Genomic DNA, 27,664 nt, shown 5'->3' on the forward strand with positions numbered 1-27,664 from the left:
CCAGAAACACGAATCCCGGTCATCACAAGAAGCCACCCAAAGCCCCGGGTGCAGGAGTGGAGCAAGAGGAACAGGTAACGGGACTGGATTTATAGAGTCAAACCCCCAGCACAATTCAGCTGTCTTGAAACAGCATGGCCAGAATCTTGTGCCCTGTTCTGAGATGCAGCTTCATGTCTTGAGGGATGGGGGCACGGGAGAAAACAGCCCCAAAGGGAAGTTTGTTTTGGCAGGAGAAAAGGCTGAGATTTGGTCATCCCTTCCCCATCACCCCAAATTGCCACGGACTCCCAGAAACATAGGGCAGGGCCAAGACAGCAAGTCTTCTAGTCTGGCCCATTGTGCCAAGTTGGGATTAATTAAACTTTCTGTGGACTCTGAGAACAGCCGGTCGCCGTCCTGTTTGTAACATTGTCTCTGGTTATTCTGCCTCCAGCGTTCCCATCTCCTGACTACACAGGCCCCTTTTCTGCACTTGTCACATGGGTCGTATTGTATCAACATCTGGTCAGTTCGGTTGCTTTCCTCTGGGCTCTGTGCAGTTTGTCCCCATCTTTCTACAAGTGCGATGCCCAGGCCTGGAGAGGGGGCTCCCACTGAGCCCTCACCAGTGTCAAATATGAGACAGAATTCTCTCAGCTGCCTCACAAGCAACACTCCCATTCATAGAGCCCAGAGAGATGTGATATTGTCTCTCACCAGCATCCTTCTCTTGACCCTGTAGTATTACTGACCCTCAACTTACACCAACAAAACTCAATTTTTACAGCAGCCGTTCATTTTTCTGTCCTACATGTTGTTCTTTGTCCGTCCCTGAATTCCACCTCACTGATTTCAAGGGCAGATCTCCAGTATTTAAAGATCATTTTCATTCTATCCTCCAATGTCCTTGTAACCCTGATTTCACAGAGATCCTTCCCCGTGCATCATTCAAGTACTGAGTGCCCAGGCACCCTCCCCCTGACTGTTTCTCTGTCCTCCCCCACCAGGGCTCAGAAGTCACCTACGCACATATTGAGTTCTCAGCGTTGGACGCTCACACAAGCCAGTGGAAGAACAGAGCCCAGCCTGCTGCAGAGGCGCATGTGCTGTACAGCGAGGTGGTGACAAAGCCCACCCGGAAGGCAGCCAGATAAGGAAGGAGACACTGTCTGAGTCTCCCTGCATCTCTTCCCCCTCCCATGGGCCCATATATCCTTGACTCTTTACACCACAACAGCCCTTGTGAGCCATGTGGCAAGGGCAAGCCAAGTCACTGTTGTCAGAATATGGAGCTGTCATGTCAGGGATCATGTGACCCTGGTGCTGATTGTACCTGTGCACTGTGTGTATGGGGTGTGCAGAAAGAGGTGTGTGGGTGCAGCTGATACACAAGATGGCCCCAGACAAGGCAATGTGGATGGATGAGTGTACAGGAGTCAAGCCAACGGAAGAGAAGTGAAACTGGGCAGGGTGTGATGCTGGCACATCTGATGCCTACTGTTGCCCTGGCTGCAGGGATTAGCTAAGAACTGAGATGCTCACTGCTGGAGACTGGACCAGGGCTTCTGGGGCTGGTTTGCTCTGCAGAGGTGTTAATAAAAAGCTCCATGGTTAAACTTTGTGAGATGCTTGTGTATTAGTCTCCCTGATAATGTCCGCACCCCACGTCCTAAGGTTATTTTTAAGAGTTTGCTTTGAAACTGTGAACCCCCGCACAGCCACCGGCTGAAGTGTGAAGTACAGCACTCGTCTGACACAGGAGGGGCTGCCCAGTGTAAAAAGGACCCCAGACAGCCGTCAATCAATTGTGCAACAACTGTGGAGAAAACACTTGGCTGATTGCTGCCCCGACTCATGAAGTGGACACAAACATGTGAACTTGTCACCACCTCTTGCCCCTGGGGGAAGGGATTCCCACACGCAGCCAGGCCTGAAATCAGTGTCACCTTTTTGACACCACAATGAATGGGAGCCTGAAATTGGTGGTTTTTTTAAGCGTGATGCTAGTTACCAATGCCTCAGCTCTGCCCCTGCTGTGTTTGTTGTAGTAACCAGGTCCCTGTGTTTGCCTGGGGCCCCTTTAGGTTTTACTTTTGGTTTCTCCTTATCAGGCTCAGACAGAATGTGAACCTGAGCTCCTGGGACGAGTGTCCGTGGGAGGAGCAGGGGCCGTAACAAAGGCGAGGCGAGTGAGGCACTTGCCTCGGGCACACAGCCGAGGGGTAACAGAAAAATATTATGGGAAACTACTTATTTGAAGGATGCGCCACTTCCCTCCTGCACCCATTAGCATCAGCCGGCCCACAGTTTACATGTCAGGCTGCACGTTGCCCATAGTCTCCTATAGATAACCACCTAACCTCAAGATAATTCTTACCAACAACCACAGGACATACCACACTAATACCAGCCCTGGTACCGTCCCTTGCAACAAACCCCATTGCCAGCTTTGTCCACATATTCACTCTGCTGATACCATCATTGGACCTAACCAAGTGAGTTATAAGATCAAGAACACATATTCCTGTGCATCCAGAAATATAATCTATGCTATCATGTGCCGGAAGTGTCCGTCTGCTATGTACATTGGACAAACGTCTCAGACACTTCGCCAAAGGATCAATGCCCACAAAACAGATATTAGACAGGATCACAAAGAAAAAACAGTTTCTTGCCATTTCAACCAGAAAGGGCACTGTCTCAACCACTTGATTACCTGCATCCTGCTAGCAAGGCCTTTTAAGACTGCACTTGAGAGAGAATCCTCTGAACTGTCATTCATGCTTAAATTCAACACTTTACACTTAAGTTTGAATAAAGACTCTAATTATCTTACCCGTTACAAAGATAGCTTCCCCAATTATCACCTCTAATATCATTAGCTCACAGACATTTACCTCCCTCCCATCCTCCTTCTGTTCTGAAATTTGATTTGTCCTTTTCATTAGTGTTCATTTTTTAATTGTATCCTTTGGTATATATGTTTGTGACAATTTTCTTCCACTATTTGATCTGAGGAAGTGGGTCTGGCCCATGAAAGCTCATCACCTAATAAACCATCTTGTTAGTCTACATAGTCCTGTATTTTGTTTCACAAACACTTCAGTGAGCGACTAAAATGCAGCCGTGTCCTGGGAGGGTTACAGTTGTGGTGTCACAGCGCGAGTCCTATGGACATTTTGCTATTGAAGAAGGAGCTTTGGAGCTAAGTCACATTAAAACCCTCCCTCCCCTCAAAGGCCAGTGAACTAAACTCTGCTTGGCACATCTCTACATCCCTGCCCTGGCTCCATAATCTGAAGCCCGTTCACACTAGCCTGGGCTCTGCAGGGGGACTATCCGATCTTGAACAGACCAATGACTCTGAGGACATTCTCCCAAACCCAGCCGTGCTGCTCATCCGTCTGTGGGAGAATCCCGTCCACCATTCCTAGGGGCGGACCCAGGGCACTGTGGTGAGAAGCTAAGACCGTAGATGCTCTGAGCTTCCTTGGATGCTTTTCTACCTTGGATTTCCTCTGGACACGTCCCCTGGCTCTCCCCGGACTGTCTGCACAGAGCGTCTCTCCCAACCTCCCCTCCAGCTTCCAGTGACCAGAGAGGGACAGGAGAGCTTCTCCCTCAGCCCCCATCTCAGCCGGGCTGTCCCCCTTTTTGCTCACGTCCCAGTGCTTTCCCAGCCAGGCTCCATCTCCAGCTGGGCATGGCCCGGCCTCCAGCTCCTGTTCCTCGGAGCAGGGTCTGTGTCATCTGATGGGGTCAGGGTTTGGAAATTGAAAACCTGCCCCCACTCGCTGTCTGTGCCACAATTACCAGAAGCCCAGCAGAGCTTCCCAATGTTATTTTTAAACATGTGGCAGGACCCCAGCTGGCTCTGGGCCTGGCAGGGGAGCTATCACCAATCCCCGCTGGGGTCAGTGTGTTGTGTCTCCTGCAGTTGATGGGGCCTGCTGTAAGCTCCAGTAACTCAGCTGAATTTCCTTTGCCCAAGAAGAATCCTTGGCCCAACCCCAGAGCTGTCAGTCACTAGGGGCTGCTGGTTTAGCTCCTCCCCCCAGTATCAGCAGAGGGAAATTGGCAGCCGTCCCCCACACGTCCTGCACAACGAGCACCGAATGTGGTCATGTTGCCAAGCTGAGGGGTGACCACACCTGAGGCTGTGAAATCCACTACCTGAGTCCCATTCCCCTCCTCCCTTGTGGCCAGATGGGGCTGGTAGCTGAGCTGAGAACCCAGCTCCCAGCACAGCATGATCGGCTCAGCATGGCGCTGCCTCTGCTTCTGCTTCTGCTGGGTAAGTGCCTCCCCTGGCCCCCAGCCCCTCTGTGTGTGTCTGTCAGGAGACTCCCCTTCTCTGCCCACGTCTCCCCTTCTCCTGCTCCCCCAGCCCCTCTCCAGAGCTCTCACCCCCTCTCTGCTCTTCTCTTCCAACCTCACTCCAGAGTCTCCTTAGGCCGGTGACCCCCTCAGGTAACGACGCCTCCTGACCTTGCTGAGATGCTCGTGGTGGGTGGGAGGACGCAGACAGTGGGGGGAGGGGATCCCCTGCCTCCACATGGGGGTGCTTGAAATTGCAGGGAAGAGGGATTCCCAGGTGCCTCCGTGTCACCCCCGGATGAGTCCCGCTGCCCATTCACAACAGTATCCCATGGAATCTGCAACTGTAGTTCCAGTTCAGAGCCATGTCCATGAGGGCAGAAGAGTCTGTCCATGGGGGTAGAAGAGCAGTCCCAGTGATGGCTATTTGTGGCATCTCTTTGGTGGGTCCCAGCCTAGGCCATAGGGGAGAAGCTGCCTCAGCCCCATGGGCACAACCCAGCCCCTCACTGGCAATGCCAGCAGAGAGAGTGAGGGGTGGACGGGCCACAGAGACTGAGCTCCCATCTCCCAATGACAGTGAGTGCCCCCAGGCAGGGCTCATCAGTTTGGGGCTGTGTGTGGAGGGGGGTCTCTCTGCCCCAGCTCTGGACCCCCACAGCGGGCTCAGGGCCAGGGGCACAGACCCAGCACCACTAGCCAGGACACTAAAAGCAAGTTTTGCAGAGATCCCAAAGCAGAGGCAGTGAGTGGAAAAGCTCCCCCTCCCTTCCCCACATCCGGGCAACCCTCCTCACTTCTCGTTAACACCTTCTAGCTACTGCTGGGTGTCTGGGGTTGAAGCATTGGAAGAAACGGCCCTGCCCCTTTCGGCCTCCTGCTTCCCCCAGAGTGTGGGGATCTGGTGCTGCACTGGAGAATGAAGGACCCTCCTAACCTGCCCTGACACCCCTTGTCTCTGCTGGGACAGGCCGATTGTGTCCTGATTGCTCCTCAGCACAATTCCCTTCCCAGCTCCTCTCTTCCCAGGAGGGGATATGTCAAAGTCAGACAGGACTCACAGATTTGTCAGACCGCTCTGTTTATTTCAGCAAAGCTCTGCTAAAATGCATCCAGAAAAATGTGAGCACCATACAAGGTTCAAACCCCTTGATTTATACAGTCAAAAGGCCAAGTTAACAGGCTCAAAAGAGGGGCAAAACTTCACATTATCAGTATGGTTAAGTATCTTCATTTCAATATCAAGCACACAGCAATCTCCTGTCTATATCTCCCTGATTATCTGGAATTGCTTTCTGCCTAACACCTAATGTTCCTTTTCCTGTTAAACTCAGGCCCATCTGGCTAGCACCTTGATCTGCATACCTACAATCAACATTAACATACTTTTCTTCTTCCTCTTAAAAGACAAACAGAATTCCTTCAACTTATTCAATTATTACAGCACAATTCATCTTTCTCTTACAGTATAATTCTTTCTACTTTCACAGATAGCAGCATTTTGGGGGGCAGCGCAGGGATATTAGGGGTTGCAGGCTGTGGGGTGCAGGGCTGAAGATGCAGAGACTGGGGGGAGGAATTTGTCCAGCTGTGCAGAAGGCAGGTCCATGTTATAGGAGAGAGACTAGAATCTGAGTCTGTTCAGTGTCACAAAGGGAAGATTCGGGGGCAACTGAATCCTTGCCCAGAAGTTCCGACATGGGGAACAGACACATGACAATGGAAAGTTCTGCAGGTGACCAGACAGAGATTCAACATGACCCGGCTCCTGGGAGCAGGAGCTGCACAAATTCCAGTTGGGAATGAACTTCGGGTTTTCTTCATTGCGAGAGAGAGAAAATGGGGCATGAGAGAGAGAGAGAATCAGGCTGTGGTTCATTTGGGCTATGTCTAAACTACAGACTTTTTCAAGTAAAACAGCCATTTTTCAAAAAAAAAAAAAAACTGGCAGAGCATCCACACCTCAAGTGCTTTTTTGTGCAGAAAAAAGGAAAGAATAGCGAGGATTTACTGACTTAGGTATTCCTCATTCTACAAGGGAGAATGCCTTTTTCTGAAAGACCTTGGCTTGGTCACTGTCTTCGGTCCATCCCCTCCAGGGTACCTAGTGCTGGTCGCTGTCAGCAGACAGGCTACTTGGCAAGATGGACCTTTGTTCTGACCCAGTACGGCCATTCTAAGCTCAGGGCTCAGGGTCGGGGGTCTCACTGGACCACCTTGATTTTCATGCAAACCTGCTCCTGGGTGGCCAGGCTGGCAGCTCTCCTGCCCTAGACGGCCTCTTTCCTGTGCCTAGTGTGGAGGTCGTGGATGAGGTCCACGATGCCTGCAGTAGACCAGGGGGGCACCCGCCTCTTGCGGACCTGGGCAGGCTCCCGGGAGCTGCCAGCCTGGTCCCGGGAAGAGGCGGAGGGCTGGGTGGCAGCGGGTGGCTGGCTCGTGCTGTGCCGGGTGCAGGGTCTGCTGGCTGGGTGCTGGCAGGCTTGCACCTGGCATGGGCACCGTAGCCAGCCCGTGCTCCTTTAAGGGCTCCGGGACCGGGAGGGGGGCAGAAGAGTTTCCCTGGTGGTGCCCAGAGTGGCCATCAGGGAAAGCTGGGGAGGGCTAGCCTCCCACTAGTTCGAATTAAGTGGCTACACAGCCCTTAATTTGAACTACTTAATTCGAACTAGGCGTTAGTCCTCGTGGAATGAGGTTTACCTAGTTCGAATTAAGCTCTTCGCTAGTTCGAATTAAGTTTGAACTAGCGGTTTGTATGTGTAGCGCCTATCAAAGTTAATTCGAACTAACGTCTGTTAATTCGAATTAACTTTGTAGTGTAGACATCTCTAAGGGAAGACTAATCTTGGAGCTACAGATGTGAGTACAACAGGGAATGTTCAGTTAGACGCAAACATTTTGTTTTTATTTTGTGGTGTGGTTCAACTCCTCTGTGCTTAGCCCATGTGACCCCGATACCAACTGAATGAATCTGTCCTTTCAATCTGCCTTTTTGTAGTTGCTTTGTAACATGTAGCAATCACGTCTGTCTTCGGCTACGTCTACACTGGCCCCTTTTCCGGAAGGGGCATGTAAATTTCACTAGTCGTCGTAGGGAAATCCGCGGGGGATTTAAATATCCCCCGCGGCATTTAAATAAAAATGTCCGCCGCTTTTTTCCGGCTTTTAAAAAAGCCGGAAAAGAGCGTCTAGACTGGCCCCGATCCTCCGGAAAAAGTGCCCTTTTCCGGTGGCTCTTATTCTTACTTTTTATTTAAATGCCGCGGGGGATATTTAAATCCCCCGCGGATTTCCCTACGACGACTGCTGAAATTTACATGCCCCTTCCGGAAGAGGGGCCAGTGTAGACGTAGCCTTCTTGTTTTGTTAATAAAACACCTTGTAAGGACTATGATCTGATTCCTGTGTCCTAGAAAGCAGGGGGTTCTGTGTGAATGTGCCTGAAATGGAAGGTCGGCTGTTAAGAAATTACACTTTGATTTCCTAATCTCTCCTGAGGAAGGTTTAAAGAGCTCGGAGTTACCCCACAGGTAGAAGTTCTCAAGTGAGTCATCTCAAGGGGTTTTGCATTTGGGTGATTGGAACTTCCCCCACGCAAGGTCAGGGGATCTGTGACCTTACAGTGTTTTTTACACTGAAGTTTTAGTGGCAGGGAATTTTAGGTCTCTTGTGGGGCCCCAACTTCTGCATTCGACGTGCCGGAGCAGGAAGCAGCCTGGACAAGAAGCCTTTGCTCGTCCTGGTTGTGTCCTCCATTTCAGTGGCAAACACTGGAGTCAGTTCCATAGAGCTGTCAGTTTCCTTCTCATTCTCTGTGTCTGACACCCTGTCATGATCTTGGGGTTTATTCAGTAACAAACCAGCCAGTAAATAAATGGCCGAGGGAGGTTGTGGAATCTCCATCGCTGAGGATATTTAAGAGCAGGTTGAACAGACATTGATCATGGATGATGTCAATTGTGCCATCCCCCCATGAGGGCAGGGGATGGAACTTGATAACCCCTTGAGGTCTCCTTCTTCTATGAGGTTATGAAATGGGATGGAGATTTTAACACAAGACACTGGAGAGCATCTGTGGTGATCTGCTGGGCCTGGGTTCTCCACCCCAACATCCAGGGCACATCTCTCAGAAGGGAGCATTTCTACATTTTAATCTTCCATAAACACACTCAGTGACCCTCTGTTGCAGCTCCTGGCTTATTCTGGGTCTTGGAGCTGGCAGTGGGAGGCTCCTTCTTCCTCATCAATATCCTCATCTTCCTCATTGCCCACTGCTGCTCCTAGAGCCGGGGAACTGTCTCGTTCTGTGAAGGGCCCTTCATTCTGTGCCTGGGATTATCCCCACAAGGTGACCCCTTTGGGCTAGAAACTCCCGTCTCAGGTCTGAGTAAAATCTGCAGGGTCTGACGGGGCTTTGGACGCCATCAACACTTTAGTGAGCAACTAAAATGCAGCTGTGTCTTGGGAGGGAAACATCTGCTGAGACACAGCCCCCATCTCAGCCGGGCTGACCCCTGTTCTACTCACCCCCCAGCTCCATCTCCAGTTGAACATGGCCCGGCCTCCAGCTCCCGTTCCCCAGAGCGGGGTCAGTCCCATCCCACAGGGTCAGGGTTTGGGGACTGGAAACCTGCCTCCGCCCCGTTACTCGCTGTCTGTGCCAAAGTTCCTTGCAACCCATCAGAACATCCCAGTGTTATTTTTAAATGCACGGCAGGGCCCCAGCTGGATCTGGGTCTGGAGTCAGTGTGTTGTGTCTCCTGCAGTCAATGGGGCCTGGCGTAAGCTAGAGTAACTCAGCTGAATTTCCTTTACCCCAGCTGCATCCCTGGCTTAACCCCAGAGCTGTCAGTCACTAGGGGCTGCTGGTTTAGCTCCTCCCCCCCAGCATCAGCAGTGGAAAATCAGCAGCCGTCCCCCACACGCCCTGCGCAGCGAGCACCGAATTCGGTCAGGCCGCCGAGCTGAGCGGTGACCACACCTGAGGCTGAGACTTCCTCTGTCTGCATCAGAGGGGAGGGTCCCCCCCCCCCCGCACCCAAAGTGGGCCAGTAGCTGAGCTGAGAACCCAGGTCCCAGCCCAGAGTGACCGGCTCAGCATGGCGCTGCCTCTGCTCCTGCCTCTGCTGGGTAAGTGCCCCCCTCAGCTCCCAGTCCCTCGGTGTGTGTCTGTCGGGAGACTCCCCTTCTCTGCCCACCTCCCTCCCTTCTCCTGCTCCCCCAGCCCCTCCCCAGAGCTCTCACCCCCTCTCTGCTCTTCTCCTCCAGCCTCGCTCCAGAGTCTCCCCAGGCCGGTGACCCCCGCAGGTAATGACGTCTCCTGGCCTTGCTGAGATGCTCACGGTGGGTTGGGAGGTCAGTCAGTGAGGGAGGGGGGATCCCCTGCTTCCCACATGGGGGGTGTTTGAAATTTCAGGGAAGGGGGATTCCCAGGTGCCCCCGTGTCAACCCCTGGGTGGGTCCAGCTGCCCGTTCACAGGCATCTCGCATGGAAACTGCAGCTGCAGCTCCAGTCCAGAGCCACGTCCATGGGGGCAGAAGAGCAGCACCAGATAATGGCTCCTTGGGGTATGTGACGTAGTGGGGGTACTTGCTTCTCCTGCGCCTTGTCGCTCGCCGCTGGAAGCTCCAACCACGGGGTGCAGTGCATCCCACTCCTGACACCAGTGTGACGGCGCGTTGGGGGTTCCCCGTCTCCTGCACCCCGAAATGGCACAAACAGACTGCACCAGCCGGTGGAATAGAGGAAGTTTATTGCCTCTCCAGGATACAGCACAGCACAGATGTAATCTGGTCCCAGAGCTGGGCTAGGATGCCTCAGGCCCCCTTGAGATGGGGGAGACTGGGCCCCTAAACTCCAGCCCCTTCTCCTAGGCTCTCCTCCATGCTCTCCCACAGTAACTAACTAAATTCCCTTGCAGCCCTGCCCCCTAGTCAGGGCAGCATTCCTCCTTCCTTTGTTCCTCTCCATGGGGGGTGTCTGGCCACTGGTTCAACAAGTTTGGCATTACCTCTGCCTAGCGAGGTTTTCCCTGCTGGGTCTTGCTCCAGACAGCAGGGGTCACCACAGCCCAGCAAGTACCCCCACTACGTCACAGGGTATCACTTAGGTGGGTCCCTGCCCAGGCCATAGGGGAGAAGCTGCCCCAGCACCATGGGGGCTTCCCAGCCCTTCACTGGCAACTTCAGCAGAGAAAGCGAGAGCTCGACAGACCATGGAGACTGAACTTCCACCTCCTCATGACACTGAGTGCCCCTGAGCAAGGCCCATATGTGTGGGGCCATGTGTGTGGGGGATTGCCCCAGCTCTGGGATCCCACAGAGGGCTCAGGTTCAAGGGCATAGACCCAGCACCACCAGCGTGGCAGCCATTTAAATTTAAATCACGGCTTCATTTCCCTTTGCCAATCATCCTAATCTACATGGCTTCATCAATGGAGCCATGTAGTTTAGACACACCCTTAGAGACCTGTGCATGGAACTAATTCAGAGAATCCAGCCAGGCTGTATATTCTGTGGGGTATTTCCCAGAATAGGGGCAGGTACTGGGCAGTGGCTGGTTTTTGTTTATATTTCACCAGGGCTGATCTCCTCTCACTTCTCATTTCCTCCTTGTTTCATCCTGGCGTCCCCTCGTCCCCCAATGACCCCTCTGCCTCTGTCCTAGCTCTGCTGCCAGCACCTAACATCTTCAGGAGAGCCACATACCAAGTGTATCCCCTTGGGGAGCCTGTTACGCTTGTGTGCGTCCCTCCTTACGGTGAGCGGGCTGGGGGATACAGATTCTTCTTCCAAAAAGGGCAGCAGGGCCCCAGCACACTCCTCCAGGATACTGCAGAGTCCTGGCTGGAGCTCACAGTTGAGAAGGGACAGGCTGGGTCCTACACCTGTGCATACCGGAGATGGGGATCCAATGGAGAGATCTCCTCTAGCAACAGCAGCTCCATCTCTATCACAGTGACAGGTGAGCCTGTTTCCTGCTGTTTGGCGGGTGGGTCACTGGGAATCTCAGACCCATCCCGACTCATAAGCTTTGCCCCCTGGTTCTGGTCAGGGCCCCTCCTTGTATCTCAAACACGCCCTAGTGGGCTTGGCTGCCAGCTGCAGGAAAGCTCACAGCACTGCAGCTCCAGGTGGGCACTGCTGCAGGGAAGCTCACAGCACTGCAGCTCCAGGTGGGCACTGCTGCAGGGAAGCTCATGACAGTGAAAACTGTGCTGGGCAGTGTCTGGGAGATGCTCAGTGAACATTGATCCCTGCAGCTGCTTGACTGGTCTGTTGTGAGTAGTGTCAGGAGAGGGGTTGGTCACTGTCCTGTTACCCAGCCCATTGCTGGCACCGATACCCTAGTGGGTGAATGGTCAAAATGCCAGCAGGAGTCAAAAGGCTGGAACTTCCCTGGAGTCACTGGGCCAGGTCCCAGCTGTAGGGTGAGAATCTCCCCTGGGGCACCCCGGGCTCTGCAGCTTATGGCTGTCTCTGCTCTTAGTGCAGGGAGTGCTGGTCTATGCTCAGTGGGGGCAGCTCCCTCACATCCCCAACCTCAGCCGCACAAGCCACCCTCCCAACGTCAACTCAGGCAGACTGAGCTGCCCTGGGCACAGCTTCCCCCTCAGGTACCAAGCTGGGGAGGCTGGTCCCCCTAGTTCCCAGCAGGGAGATCTCTGCTGCTGAGTGTTTGTATGGCCCAGCGGGGACGTGGTTCCTGGGCACGGGGTTGGGGCTGGCTGGGGTCTGTGTCCAGGAACCCTTCCTCCTCACCTTCACTGGTGTTTCCTCTGCCGCTGTGTCATCTGCCTCACATGTAGGAACCATCCCTTTCCCTGACCCCCTTGTCTTTTCCAGCCCCTCAGCTCACTGTGTCCCCGCCACAGCCTGTCTATATGGCTGGAGAAAATGTGACCCTGACGTGCTCAGTTGCTGGAGCAACCAAAGTGTCTGGGATCTGCTTCTTCAGGGACAGCCAGAAAATCCACTCCATGGAACTGCCCTCCCCTTGGGACAGTTACACTGACTCCCTGCAGCTCTCGGGTCTGTCTGGGTCCCACACTGGAGTGTACAGCTGTGAATTCTGGAGGACAGTGTCTGGGCGAGAGATCCCCTCAGAGACAAGCAGCCCCATCAACATCACAGTGACAGGTGAGTCCCTTTCTCCTGTTGCTTGCTGACCCCAGGGCAGGGTATCTCTCCATATGCCAGGATGAGATACAGTCTGGCCACTCAGCTGCATGAAAAGCCAACCCAGAGAACTGGAACCCACCAGCGATATCACTCCCTGGTTCCACAGAGCTTAGCGGGGAATCGTTGATGCTACTTTGGCTTTTGGAAATCTGGGGATATTTAGTGAAACAGGTTACACCTCTACCCTGAGGCTTTGCTCAGAGTCAAGCCCAGGCCTCAGACACTATAGTGGGTTGGGATGCTCCCTCTGCATGTGAGTTAAAGCAGACCAGTAAAGTTTGGGGATAAGAGGACACTGTTGTGGGGTTACTCAAAGCCCTGGGCATGGCACTGGGGTCCTCACAGAACTGTCATCCCACTTGAGAGGGCACAAGTTCTCATCCTGCACCTTTCTTCATTCTTACTACAAAGAGATGGATCCGTTTATGGCCCTTAATTAAGACCCTCAAAGAACTAAATTGAGACAATTGGCAAATTAAGACACTTTCTAGAGTTGGTTAACACAGTTAGGTTTGACTGTGACACCGGAATCCATTCAAGAACCAGCTCAACTGATGAAAAGCCTCCCCTTTAGTCAGTTTAGTGGCACATCGGGAGTGGTGGGAAGAAGATGAAAAGCTGGAGAACAAGGAACCTTGGAGACACTGTCAGGTCCAGGAGGGAGCCCTGCAGGTCCAGATACAAGGGGCAGGAACAACTCTGCCTGGGTCATGGTCCTTTCAGGCTCTAACACTCTGAAGGATGAAAACCCTCATTGGAAGGAAACAAACTCCACCCCTATCCCGGCTCCCACTCATTTCAGTGAAGCAAGAGGCTCTGGAGAGAGCCCAAGTCAGCTCTGAGTACATTGATTTCTGAACACAAGAGCCACTTTCTCTCCTTCCATGTCCTTACTGACCCCTCCCCTTTGCTGCTCCCCACAGATCCCCCTCCCCAGCCAGTGCTGAGTGTGGATCCCCCGTCTGGAGCGGTGAGTGAAGGGCTCCCCCTGCTCCTCACCTGCACGGCCCCAGGGGACACCGGCGAGAGGAGGTTCCATTTCTACAAGGACGGAGTTGAGTTTGTCCCCAGGGACGCAGGGTCTGAGATCAGTACCATGGAGCCCGGCTCCCGCTCTGTGAAGGGCTCTGTGCTCAGCATCCCACGGGCCAGTTCCAGTGACAGCGGGGAATTCACCTGCGGGTACGAGGACAACGTGAGTGGGAGGTGGGTCCCGTCCCTCCAGAGCCAGGCTGTGAACATCACTGTGAATGTTCCCAGGACAGGTGAGACGTCCCTAATTCCTTCATTCAGCCACCTGTACTCCTACCCCCGGGAGCTCTGCTGGGAGAGGGAAGTTGGATCAGGTGGGCAGATGCCACATGGAGGTAGAAGACAGAGGAGGTTAAAATCTCCAAATCCCCTTCACACCCTTTCTAGCCATGGTACTTTGATGGTTCAAGTGTCCAAGGGGCTGTTGTTAATGATGATGGGCATGTCCTTCCCATGCCCATCATAGAGATGGGGAACAGAGAAAAGGAGAGGGAATTTGTCCCAGGGGACCTGCAGTTCAGCAAAGAATTAACCCTGGGTCTTCGGTCCTCTTTTTGGCATGAGGATCAGGATGCCACAGATGGATCATGCCATGGGCAGAGGTGAAGGGTTTTCACAGGATAGTTGTTGCCAGGTCAGATTCCTGTGTGGGTCCCAAACCGTGTCCCATGGTGGTCTGGCTTTTCTCATTTGTCCTTCCTTCCCCTTTCTTTGTCTCCTGCATGAACAGCCTTGCCTCAAATCCAGGATATTCTGCTGATAACAGGCAGCATCTTGCTTCCAGCTGGAGCCCTGGCTACTCTGGTCTGCTACTGCCGTAGGAAGAAAAGAGGTGAGTGAAAAGTGTCTAGGAGCTGTGATCTCCCATCTGCTCCTCCCATGGGATCTAGCCAATAACTGTTCTGTCATGATCAGTGGAAATAGTTTCAAACCACCGTCTACCACAAACTACCATTTCACTCTGTGAGCATGGAGACCAAATCAAACATACCTGGCTTGTGACGCATTTCATTCTAAATGACAAGTCAAAGCAGAAAAAGAAGATCGTGTTCTAAAGCTCTTAGTAGCTTTTCAAACACGTATTGGTCCTTAGTTAGCTTTCAGAACAGATGATGCCCAGTAAGCAACCCGGCATCTGTTTGATTTAAGACAATCAAACAACTATTAACACAGCACTAGACAGGAAAGAGGGGAAAACCAGCAACTCCTGTGAAGAAAGATTAGAGGTGAGAGATGAGCGCTATGCTCATTGGCTGTTAGGGATAAGGGAAGACTAAAATAATTTCACATATTAAGGAATCTTCAAGGCTCTGGACTGCAGAAATATAGGCATTTATACATACATACAGAGACAATTTTTGATCTCTTCTCATCTTGTGCCCTGGTGGAAGCTTCAGACTCACACATGTACTGAAATCAACAGACACAAATCTGTTTGGCTTCTGTTTTCTCAGGGTTACACACTGTAGGAGTATTTTCCTCTTGCTGCTCCAACATGTCAACCCCATTCTCCTCTGATTCTGTTTTAGTTCGAAAGTCTCTGAAAAGCACCAAGGGATTTGTGCCCAGAGAACACGCCAGAAACACGAACCCCGGTCATCAAGATAAGGGATCAAAACCCCCGGGTGCTGGAGTGGAGCAGGTGGAACAGGTAACGGGGATGGATTTATAGATTCACACCCCCAGCACAGTCCAGCTGCCTTGGAACTGCCCGGCCAGAATCTTGTGCCCAGTCCTGAGATGCAGCTTCCTGTCTGGGATGTGGCAGGCAGAGAACAGCCTCACAGGGAAGTGGCACAGGGTTTGTTCAGGCAGGAAAAAGGGCTGAAATTTGGTCATCTCTTCCCCATCACTTCCAACCGCCACGGACTCACAGAAATGTAGGGCAGGGCCGAGACAGCAAGAAGTCTTCTAGTCTGGTCTGCTGTGCTGCAGTACAATTAGTTAAACCTTCAGTGCATGCTGACAACAGCTGGTCACCGTCCTGTTTGTAACGTTGTCTCAGAAGGGTTGTTCTGCCCTCAGCTTTCTCATCTCCTGACTGAACAGGCCCCTTTGTGCACCTGTCACGTGGGTCATATTGTATCAAAATCCAGTAAGTTCAGTTGCCTCCTCTGGGCTCTTTGCAGTTTGTCCCCATCTCTCTTCAAACATGATACCCAGGCCTGGACAGGGGGCTCCCCCTGAGTCCTCACCAGTGTCAAATCCTGAGGGAGAATTCTCTCAGCTGCCTCTCTCACAACACTCCCATTCATGGAGCCCAGAGAGACGTGAGTCTATTTCTCAGCAGCCAAAGGCAATTTCTGCACTTTCCCCACCGTGCTTCTGCCGTGCCAACAATACTCAGTTTTCACAGCTGTCTTTCATTTTTTTTCCTTCCTACATGCTGTTCTTTGCACCTCCCTGAATTCCACCTCACTGATTTCAGGGCAATTCTCCAGTTTTTAAAGATCATTTTCACTCTGTCCTCCAATGTCCTTGTAACCCCCAATTTCATTGCACCATTCAAGCACTGAGTGCTCAGGCACCCTCCCCCTCACTGTTTCTCTGTCCTCCCCCGCCAGGGCTCAGAAGTCACCTACGCACACTTAGCGTTCTCCTCCTCGGGCGCTCGCACAAGCCAGTGGAAGAACAGAGCCCAGCCTGCTGCAGAGGCGCATGTGCTGTACAGCGAGGTGGTGACAAAGCCCACCCGGAAGGCAGCCAGATAAGGAAGGAGACACTGTCTGCATCTCCCTGTGTCTCTTCCCCATCCCATGGGCACCGATATCCTTAACCCTTTACACCCCAACAGCTCTTGTGATCCATGTGGCAAGGGCAAGCCCATGTCACCGCTGTCAGAACATGGAGCTGTCATGTCAGAGACCATGTGACACCTGCCGACGCCCGGTGCTGACTGTCCCTGTGTGTTGTGTGTGCGGGGTGCGCAGACAGAGTTGTGTGTGTGCTGGGAATGTGCTGTGGGTGCAGCTGATACACAAAATGGCCCCAGACACGGCAACGTGGATTGATGAGTGTGTGTGGGTCTTTTATGTGAGTTCAGAACAGGCAGTGGGGGAGTGATGGAGTAAACCAGCATTTTTTAGCGATGTCCATGCCTAAGGAAAGACTAAACCTTGGAGCAACAGATGTGAGTAGAACAAGGAATGATCAGCTAGATGAAACCATGGGGTTTTTTTGGGGGGGGAGAAGAGGGAGGTCATGGTTAAACTCCTCTGTGCTAAGCCCACATCCCTCCCCACTGAAATTGTAAATGAATCTCAGGGAAACAATTATCTGGGGCTTTTTTACTTGACCTGTTACATGTAACTCCCAACAAAGACGTCTTCTTCATTTTGTGAATAAACTCACCTTTTTAAAACTGTGATTTGATTCTTGTGGCCTGGGAGGCAGGAGGTTTCTTTGTGTGCATGCTGCAGACTGAAGGTCAGCCTTTAAGAAAACACACTTTGTCTTCAAGCTCTCTCCCAGGAGAGGGTAAAAGAGCTTGTGGTTACCCCACAGATATTCCCACGCGCATTCCTGGCTCTGAAGGGTTTTTGCATTTGGGTGGTGGCAGCGTAGCACCCAAGATCAGGGAATCTGTGACCTTGCAGTGGTTTTTTTTAAACAGAAGCCTGTAATGGCAGCACATTGTAAGGTCTCTTTCAGGCCTCCAACTTCTGCACTCAAAGTTCCAGAGTGGGGAGCAGCCTGGACAACAAGCCTTTGCTCTTCTCTGTTTGCAGCTCCCCTTTCACTTACAAACACAGGAGTTCACGTCACTGAGATGTCAGTTCCCTTCATGTCATGATCTTTGGGTTCATTAAACAGCAAACCAGCAAATGGAACAGAGTCTTTAACACAAGACTCTTGAGAGCATCTGTGGTGATCTGCTGGACACAGCTACCCCGGGTTCTCCACCCCAGCATCCAGGGCACATCTCTAAATTCTCCTATTCCCTTAGGAGGGGGCATCTCTACATTTTAATCTTCCACAAACACATTCAGGGTATGTCTACACTACCCCGCTAGTTCGAACTAGCGGGGTAGTGTAGACATACCCTCAGTTACCCTCTGTTGCAGCTCGTGGCTTCTTCTGGGTCTTGGAGCTGGCAGTGGGAGGCTCCTCCTTCCTCATCAATGGCCTCATCTTCCTCATTGCCCACTGCTGCTTTAGATCCAGGGAACCATCTAGTTCCGTGAAGGGCCCTTCATTCTGTGCCTGGGATTCTCCCCACAGGGTGACCCCTTTGGGCTAGAAACACCCGTCTTAGCCTTGAGGGGGAGACTGAGAAACACTGAAGAGGCTTTAGGCACCACAAACACTTCAGTGACCAACTAAATGCAGCCACATCGTGGGAGGGTTACGTCCGCTGTGTCACAGCCCAAGCTGCGGTAATTTTGCCCTTGAAGATGGAGCCTTTGAGGTGGGTCACATTAAGGCCTCTTCCTTGTGAGTAAAAACAAAAAGGCCAGAAAAATAAATTCAATTCAACATAATTCTCCACCCCTCCTGGGCTAATGCCCCGCCCCTGCGCTCTGTACGGTTGTCATGCGGTTTATGAACAGACCAATGGCTCCAAGGCCTTTCTCCCCAACTCAGCAGCGCTTCTCCTCCGTCTGCTGGGGATCCCACCCACCATTCCTAGGGGGGAACTGGGGAGCCAAAACCCAGGCTCTGTGGTCAGAAGCTGAGATCTGCTCCCTCAGGTGCATCACAGCTGCCTCCAGGGCACCTTCCTACCTTGGCTTTCCTCCCAATCCTTCCCCATGCCCCTCTCTGGGCTGTCCGCACAGATTCTTCTCTCCAGACCTCCCCGCCAGTGACCACAGGGACAGAGAGGAGAGCGTCTCCCTATAGCCCCCACCCCATCTGGGCAGCCCCCAGCACTTCCCAGCTAAGTTCCATCTCCAGCTCGGCCTGGCCCAGCCTCCAGCTCCTGTTCCCCAGAACAGGGTCAGTCCCATCCCACAGGGTCAGGGTTTGGGGACTGGAAACCCTCCCACACCCCATTACTCCCCTTCCGTGCCAAAGTTCCCTGCAGCCCAGCAGAACTTCCCAATGTTATTTTTAATCACACGGCAGGGCCCCAGCTGGGTCTTGGCCTGGTTGGGGAGTTATCATAGAATCATCGAATCCCAGGGATGGAAGAGACATCAAGAGTCATCGAGACCAGCCCCCTGCCCAAAGCAGGACCAACCCCGACTCAACCATCCCAGCCAGGGCTTAAGAACCTCTAGGGATGGAGATTCCACCCCCTCCCTAGGGAACCCATCCCAGTGCTTCCCCAGCCACCGAGGGAAACTGTTTTTCCTAATATCCAGCCTAGACCTCCCCCACTGTAACTTGAGACCATTGCACCTTGTTCTGCCACCACTGAGAACAGCCTCTCTCCAGCCTCTTTGGAACCTCCCTGCTCTCAAATCCCCCCTCACTCTACTCTTCTGCAGACTAAATAAGCCCAAATCCCTCAGCCTCTCCTCATAGGTCAGGTGCCCAGCCCCCTAATCATTTTAGTTGCCCTCCACTAAACCCTCTCCAATGTGTCCACATCCTTTCTGTAGTGAGGGGCCCAGAATTGGATGCAATATTCCAGATGTGGCCTCACTAGTGCCGAATAAATCTACTAGTGCCCCTGTAGATCTGCTGGCAATGCTCCTCCTAATGCTCTGTAATCTGCCATTAGCCTTCTTGACTACAAGGGCACACTATTGACTCATAAGCACACTGTTCTCACGAGCTAACATCACTGTTTTGCGTCTCCTGCAGTCGATGGGGCCTGGTAGAAGCTAGAGTAACTCAACTGAGTTTCCTTTACCCCAGCTGCATTCCTGGCCCAGCCCCAGAGCTGCCAATCACTAGGGGCTGTTGGTTTAGCTCCTCCCCCAGTGTCAGCAGTGGAAAATTGGCTGCTGTCCCCCACACGCCCTGCGCAGCGAGAACCGAAGTCGGTCATGCAGCTGAGCTGAGCGGTGACCACACCTGAGGCTGTAACTTCCCCTGCCTGCATCACAGGCGAGGGTCCCATCCCCCCCAATCCCTCCGCACCCAAATGGGGCCAGTAGCTGAGCTGAGAACCCAGCTCCCAGCCCAGAGCCACCAGCTCAGCATGGTGCTGCCTCTACTCCTGCCTCTGCTGGGTAAGTGCCCCCCTCAAACCCCATCCCCTCTTTGTGTGTGTCTGGAGACTCCCTCTTCACTGCCCCACATCCCCCCTCTGCACCCCATCCCTGTCCCATGGATCTTACCCCCATTTTCTTCTTCTCTTGCAGCCTCTCTCCAGATTCTCCCCAGGCCAGTGTCCCCCACAGGTAACAACATCCTCTGTGCTTATGGTATCACTGCTGGCCTCAGGGAGAGGGACTAGGCACCCCCCCCCCACCTCACAGCATGGTGTTCAGAATTTCAAAGGGGGATCCCTGGGTGCCACTCTCATGGGGGTCAGGCTGCCCCATTCACAGACAGCTCCTGTGAACCTTCCCCACCAGCTGCAGCTCCAGTTCAGAGCTGTGTCCATGGGGGTGGAATAGTGAGCCCAGCTGGTGGCTGCTTGAAGGTTCCTTTGGTGGATCCCAGACAGGCCACAGGGGAGAAGCTGCCCAGCCCCTCACTGGTAGTCCCAGCAGAGAGCAAGGGCTGGACAAGCCATGGAGACTGAGTCCCACCTCCCCGTGGCACTGAGTGCCCCTGGGCAGGGCCTGTCAGTGTGGGCCTGTATGTGGAGGGGGGATCTTTCTGCCCCAGCTCTGGGATCCAACAGAGGGCTCAGAGTAGGGGCACAGACCTAGCACTGCTCAGCAGGGCTTTGAAAGCAGGTTCTGCAGAGACCCCCAGAAGAAATTCACTTGATGGAAAAACTCTGCCCTCCCTTTCCCCACACCTGCCTGAGCTTCATCATTTTTTGATAGCTTCCTGCTACTCCTGGCAGGTCTGATGGTCGGCTGATGGGTTCTCCCCCACAGTGCTGGAGTTTGTCCAATTGTGTGGCATGAGATGCTCCAGCAGCTAGAACTGTCTAGCATAACAAACAGAATTTGGGGGGGACTCAGTCCCTGTCCAAGTTCTTTTGTGGAGAACAAAAATGTAATCTTCAGACACAGCCCAATGGCTGGGAGCTGGAGCCAGACGTATTCAGGCTGCTAATGAGGTGCAGATGTTGACGTGAGGGAAATTCACCATTGGGACAATTCCCCTGGAGTCGTGGTGCATTGTCCAGCGCTGGTGATTTCTAAATGAAGCCTGAACGTGTTTCTCAGAGATCTGCTCTAGGGGAATCAATTCAGAGGAGTCCCAGAGCCTGGGTGACACAGGACACCAGACACCACAGGCACAATGGGCCCTTCTGGTCTTGGAATAAGAACATCAGAACGGCCAGACTGGGTCAAACCAAGATCCATCCAGCCCAGTGTCGTCTGCCAACAGTGACCAATGTCAGGTGCCCCAGAGGGAGCGAACAGACCAGGGAACCATCAAGTGACCCATCCTCTGTTGCCCAGTCCCACGGAAAGATTCCAGAGGGCGTGTGAGAAAAAGACAAAACGTGGTTTATTTCCCATGGTATTTTCCCCCATTTGGGGAGGGATGCGAGGCAGTGAGGTGAGGCTGGTTTGTGTTTGTGTCTGTGTCTGTCCAGGGCTCATCTCTTCTCCCTTCTCCCTTTCCCCATTGCCTCCTGTCCTTTCCTTATGCACTCCCCCCCACCTGCCTCTCCTCCAGGCTCCCCGCTGGCCCCCAAGCTCTCTTGTTCCCCCAGGTACAACGTCTATCTCCCAGGGGAGCGGTTTAACCTCACGTGCTCATCTCCTGGGACCGTGTGGGTTTCTGGGTACCGATTCTTCTTTCAAAAAGAGAACCAGGCCCCCAGCACAATCCACCACCCACGTGCAGGACCCCGGCTGGAGGTCATGGCTGAGACGGGAAACTCTGGGTCCTACACCTGTGCCTACTGGAACTGGGAACCCAGGGGAGAGATTTTATCCAGGACAAGCAGCCCCATCTCCATCGCCGTGACAGGTGAGCCCCTGGTTTTCCTATTATTTGGTGGGAAAGTGATGGGGAATCAGAAGCCCAGCCCAGCCCATCAGCTTCACCTCCTGGCTCTGCTCAGGGCTACTTCAGCATCTTGAACACTTCAAAATGCAACTGGGGTCCCCAAAGACTGGGCGCTGTGTGTCCTCAGACCAGCAGCTGCCTTTATTTCTTCTGGGTGCTTAATATCCAGAGAGGCCTTGGTCTGTGTGCTGCCATCCCAGCCATGGCTGGCACCAGCCTGCCAGGATCTCTTCCTGACCATGTGTATGGGAGGGGGAAAGATGTTACCCTGATCTCTAATCTGACCTGTTTGGCCTCCAACGGGAGCAGTTTCATAGGCTACAAATACTTCTATCACAGCTGAGATAGAGAATGCTTGTCCCTTACTCCTGCTGATTCTGGGGACCCCCAGCATCCTTCTCACTGTGTGGATGTTCTTGTCTCTGTTTTAGACCCTCCAGCATTTCCCACACTCTCCGTGGACCCCCTGCTCCCCATCTATATCCTAGGGGAGCTTGTCACCCTCAGGTGCTCAGCTCCCTGGGGGAAGCAGGCGGAGGGTTACAGGTTCTTCAGTCGGAGAGAGGGGCTGATCTCCAAGAGAGAATCTAAGCAGGGCACCTGGCTGATCCACACTAGTGAGGCAGCCAAAAGGGGAGTGTTCACCTGCCTGTACTGGAGAATACATCTCGGGCGACCGATTCCATCTGTAGAGAGTTTGCCTGTCCCCCTGCCTGCGACAGGTAAGACCCTATTTCCACCAGGGTCCAGAGACCCTTTAGCAGAGCCTGGCACTTTCTCCTCCCACCCTGCACTGATCCCTTTGCTCCAGACCCTCCACCTCACAAAGCAACTTTCTTCCACTCCCTCTGCTCTCCAGACACACTCCCAGCTTCTGCTCTGCCACTGAATAGGGCCCAGGACGTAGCTGCCCTACAAACACAGACCTGGGAATCCAAGATGGCCACCTTGCACCCCCACCTGCTGGGACAGTATAATCCCCAAAAGGCCACCCAGATCCCAGGCAGCCTGGGTGGAGGACACAGGACCCCAGATGCCCTGAGCCATCCCTATCTAAAGTGGGCTCCAGCAGTGTGGGACTGGGCGTTGGCAATGGAGGGGTGACAGTAAACGAGTCATATTCTGCTGATTCTGTTCACCTTCTGACCCTCATCCCAGCCCCACACTGTACCTGAAAGAAGCCATCCCCACCCCCACCCCAGCTCTCACTTATTTATGTGGGGAGCTCTTCAGCATCCCCCCAGAAACAGGAGGCTCTGCAGACAGAGCACCAGTTAGCTCTGAGAAAATTAAACTTTGGGAACCATCTTCACTTCCTCCCTTGCCATGTTGCACTGCCCCCCCCCTTTTCCTGCTTCCCACAGATCCCCCTCCCCAGCCAGTGCTGAGTGTGGATCCTCCATCGGGAACAGTGAATGAAGGACTCCCCCTGCTCCTCACCTGTGCAGCCCCAGGGAATGCCAGCCAGCGGAGGTTCCATTTCTACAAGGATGGAACCGAGATCGTCCCTGGGGACCTAGAGTCTGAAAACAGCATCACAGAGCCCAGCACCAGTTCTATGAACGTCTCTGTGCTCAGCATCCCACGGGCTGGTCCCAACATCTCCGGGGAATTCGCCTGTGGGTATGAGGGGAATCTCTTTGGGAGGTGGGTCCCGTCCCCCAGGAGCCAGGCTGTGAATGTCACTGTGACAGGTGAGAATTCCCTGATCTCTTCAGACGGATCTCTGTGCTGCTCCCATGGGAGGGGAACCATCCCTGGTTGCTGTCCTGGGAAAGGGAGGTGGGATGAGGTGACAGATGCCACATGGAGATTGAAAACAAAGCGGAGATGAAATTCCCCCTGTCCCCCTCCCCTTCCCCTTTCTGTCTGATACTTCAGTGGGCCCAAGCATCCTACTATGTGAGCTCCTCACAGTGCTATTAACGGATCCAGCCCTCTGTGCCCATTTAAGAGGTGGGGAAGGGAGGCAAAGAGAGGATACATCCCATGGGGGGCCTGCGTTGCAGCAGGGAGTTGAGTCCCCATGGCCAATGCCCAAAGCCTGCCCCATAACCTGCTTTGAAGTGAGGAGCAGGCTGGTACAGACAGAACGTGCCATAGACATCATGACGGCCTTGTCACAGCCAATGTTTCACAAGGGGGGATTCCTGCATGGAGCCCAGACCTTGTCCCAGGTCTGCCTGCCTGGTCTCATGTCCCTTCGCCCTTTCCTTTGCTCTTCATGCACAGCCTCACACCATCCCCAAGACACTCTGTCGATAACTGGCGGGGTCTTGCTTGTGGCTGGAGCCCTGACTGCTCTGATCTGCTGCTGCAGAAGGAAGAAAAGAGGTGAGACGGGTGGGAGAGGGAAAGGGGGAGCAAAGGGGTTGGGAACTTCCCTCCACTCTCTCAATATGGTCTAGCCAAAAGCTATTCTGTAAAGATCAGTGTCATTTTTAAAAAGAATTAACGACAAAGCACCATTCCATGGGGTGGGTATGGAAACCAGACCTAACTGATGGACTTAAAAGAGGCACTTACCTTGGAGTGAGGAGACAAGATACACGGACAAAAGAGAGACTTGCAAATATATCCCTGGATTTTCAAATGTACATTGGCACACATTCAGCTTTGTTAACTCCAGTGTCAAGTAACCAAATAACTGCACAGTATTTCCTCTGGCATGTTCCAGTATGAACGTGTAGCACAGTGGGAAATGAAACAATAGAATCGGAGCATAGTGGCTCTTGTGGCTATTCCTGGTCACTAATTTCCCTCCTATGCCACTGAGGCCTGCGTATCACTGGACAATAGCAGAAAGGTTAGATATCAGCACCATGGCCATTGGCTTTGGTTATGGTTGAGATTAAGTTTATGGTGAAGTAACTTAAAATACTCAGATGCCTTCATGGCTCTGGCTTAGGGAAATACACATTGAAACACATATGGAGAAATTGCTGGATTTATGTTTGTCCTGTGCCAAGGGAGAGGCCCCAGAATCACACACGTACTGAAACCAATGGGGATAAAGCTGAGTTTAACTTCTTCTTTCTCAAGGTGGTGTATTATATCTCAGTATTTCCTCACAGTATCTGCCCACTCCCCCTGGTTCTGTTTCAGTTCCAAAACCTCTGAGAAGCACCAAGGACTCTGAGGCAGAATGCACCAGACACCTGGATCCTAGTCATAATAAGAAAGCAAAAGCCAGGGGTGCTGGAGAGCAGCAGACTGATCAGGTAACATGAATGGTTTTAAAGGCCCAGCCTCAAACCCCAACACAGACTAACCGCCTTGCAATTGGAAGGCCTGGATCTTTTGCCCAGTGATGAGCTGTGGCTGCCTCTCAGAGGCAGGGGTCAGCCAGAGAACAGCCCCTAAGAGCTGCTGCACAGGGTAGGCTCATGCAGAAGGAAGGGCTGGGAATTCATCTTCCCTTTCGCCAAACCTCCACTGAATCATAGAAATGTAGGGCTGGAATAGACCGCAAAAGTCATCTAGTCTGGCCCCCAATACCAAGGTTTGATTCCTTAACCTTAAAACATCCCCAGGGGCGTTTGTCAGATTGTTTTTTAAAACCTTCAGTGACCGAGATTCCACAATCCCCCCAGATCCCCTATTCCAGAGCGTAACTAGCATTGGAGTTGGAACATTTCCCTTCATCTCTAACCGAAATCTCCCTGGCCTCAGATGACACCCCATACGTCTTGTTTTGCCTTCAGTTGAGCTAAAGAAGACTTGATCTCTGTCCCCTTTATAACTTTATCATAGAAGGTAGTTATCATGTCCCTCCCTCAGCTTGCTCATCTGTAGACTAACCAGGCCCTATGTATTCACCCCTTCTCCAGAGGTCAGATTTTGTAAACATCTGGGCTACGTCTACACTGGCCCCTTTTCCGGAAGGGGCATGTAAATTTCACTAGTCGTCGTAGGGAAATCCGCGGGGGATTTAAATATCCCCCGCGGCATTTAAATAAAAATGTCCGCCGCTTTTTTCCGGCTTTTAAAAAAGCCGGAAAAGAGCGTCTAGACTGGCCCCGATCCTCCGGAAAAAGTGCCCTTTTCTGGAGGGTCTTATTCCTACTTTGAAGTAAGAATAAGAGCCTCCGGAAAAGGGCACTTTTTCCGGAGGATCGGGGCCAGTCTAGACGCTCTTTTCCGGCTTTTTTAAAAGCCGGAAAAAAGCGGCGGACATTTTTATTTAAATGCCGCGGGGGATATTTAAATCCCCCGCGGATTTCCCTACGACGACTAGTGAAATTTACATGCCCCTTCCGGAAAAGGGGCCAGTGTAGACGTAGCCCTCTTCTTTTTCTTGCTCTCCTCTCTCCCCCAATGTCTTTGCAACCATTGATTTTATAGGCATATTTCCACTCCATCATTCAATTATCTTCCTGACCACATATTTTTCTTTCTCCTCTAGGACTCAGAAGTCACCTATGCAGTCATAGCACCTGCATCTTTGAAGGCCCACACAACCCAGTCGAAAACCAAATCCAAGCCTGATGAAGAGGAACACGTGCTGTACAGTGAGGTGGTGACAAAACACACCTGGAAGGCAGCCAGATAAGGAAGGCAAACCTTCTCTTTGTCTTTCCACGTATTTCTGTATCTTCTCCCCCTCCTCCAGGCATCTGCATCCTTAATCCTTTATACCCTACAAGCCCTTATCTGCCATGTAGCACAGGGCACTCCAAATTTTCCTAATATGCAGACAACCAGCTCCTGGGCAGGTATCATGTAAAAACTGGTGACCCCTGATCATGGCTATTACAACATCATGTATGTATAATTGTATATAAAGAGTTAAGTGTGGGTGCTGGAAATGTGATCTAGGTGCAGTTGGTAAACAAGATGGCTCTAGACAAGGGAATGTGCATTTATGAGTTTATGTGGATGAAGTGAGCTGGCAGATTAAGCAAACCACATGGCTTGTGTGCTGCTCTGAGGCTAGCTCTTGCCCCCGCTGCCGGCATTTGCTGTGAACTGACAACCTCACAACTGGAGCCTAGATCTGGCCACCTGGGGGTTAGTTTTGCTTGACAGAGATATTACATTGATAAGAGTGTCTTCAATGTTTAAACTCTGTACAATATTTTCAAGTTGCTGCCTGCAGAAATCTCACTGCTAATGTGCATGTTTGCTCTGTAACTGTAAACACCTACGCAGTCTGGAGAGAAGCGTGACCAAGTGTGAAATACGAGTTTACCACAGGAGAGTTTATTTCCTGCCCAGCTAAACACCCTAGACATCAGACAAACAATCTATGGAACATCAGAGCACAGAAAACTTTTCTGTTAACTCCCCAGACCGATGGACTAGAGAAGAGCATGTGAACTGGTCCCATTCTCCTGATCGCTGGAGGGAGGGAATAAAAATCCCTGACAAGGAGAACCTGGTTTTGGCTGTTTGAACTCTGAAGAGCCAGAGACTCTGAACTGAAACCAGAGATCCCCAAGGCTGCCTTGTGGGTCTGCCTACAAATCCCCTTTGAATAGACAGATCACTACAGCTGTGTCACTCTTCAGATTCCGATGGGAATTCCGTGGTGTGTATCTCTTTGCTGGTGTTAACCTGCAGATAACTCGCTTATTCCATTTTACCAGTTAATAAACCTTTTAAAAGTTTCTCACAGCACTGGCTATGGGTGTTGTCTTTGGTGCAGGTTCTAGGGAACCAACTGATCTGGGGCAAGTAGCTGCTGTCTTGGGCTTGGAAGCAACCAATATTTGATGTGATTTTTGTTGTCAGTGACCATTATCCCTAGTCCCAGGTTGGGTACTATCCTTTTCTAGAAATCTCAGCATTCAGTAACTAAACCGAGAACAGTAGATATCGTGGAAAACTTGGCAGCGAGCCAGGAGCTTTTACGGGAAGAGAGGAATTTTTTTTTCAAATAAATCAAGTTTTGCTTTTTTAAGTTTCCTTGGGGTGTGAGTGAAGTAGGAACTGGAGAGAAAATGGTCTGAAGAGGAATAAGGCCTGGATTTCCCAGCAATAGCCATGTGTAAGGAAAGAAACATAAACGTTGGAACAACAGATATAAGTCGAACAGGAAATGTTTAGTTAGAAGTGATCAGGTTATTTTCTTTGGTTTTTTATTTGGTTAAACTCCTCTGCGTTAAATCCCCTTGAA

The 27,664-nt window shown here is 52.2% G+C and overlaps 2 protein-coding genes across 2 annotated transcripts in view; both read left to right on the plus strand.

Moving 5' to 3' along the window:
* Window positions 1-26,098, plus strand: part of LOC149521079 (basement membrane-specific heparan sulfate proteoglycan core protein-like) — a 141,791-nt gene extending 115,693 nt beyond the window's left edge. Inside the window, exons 17-23 of the mRNA XM_089774210.1 lie at window positions 845-851; window positions 12,408-12,438; window positions 13,404-13,726; window positions 14,115-14,121; window positions 22,911-23,240; window positions 24,652-24,767; window positions 25,952-26,098. Coding sequence (XP_089630336.1) covers window positions 845-851; window positions 12,408-12,438; window positions 13,404-13,726; window positions 14,115-14,121; window positions 22,911-23,240; window positions 24,652-24,767; window positions 25,952-26,098 — 961 coding nt within the window. The remainder of the gene's footprint in view (window positions 1-844; window positions 852-12,407; window positions 12,439-13,403; window positions 13,727-14,114; window positions 14,122-22,910; window positions 23,241-24,651; window positions 24,768-25,951) is intronic.
* Window positions 19,547-22,721, plus strand: LOC149521080 (uncharacterized). Its single transcript, XM_089774137.1, has 5 exons — window positions 19,547-19,634; window positions 19,767-19,805; window positions 21,211-21,507; window positions 21,978-22,268; window positions 22,705-22,721. Exons 1-5 carry the CDS (start codon window positions 19,547-19,549, stop codon window positions 22,719-22,721), a joined length of 732 nt encoding a protein of 243 aa, XP_089630263.1.
* Window positions 26,099-27,664: the final 1,566 nt, after the last annotated feature.

This window comes from Pelodiscus sinensis, chromosome 30 (assembly GCF_052426305.1).
Source record: "Pelodiscus sinensis isolate ZL-2025 chromosome 30, ASM5242630v1, whole genome shotgun sequence".
NCBI classification, from domain to species: Eukaryota; Metazoa; Chordata; order Testudines; family Trionychidae; genus Pelodiscus; species Pelodiscus sinensis.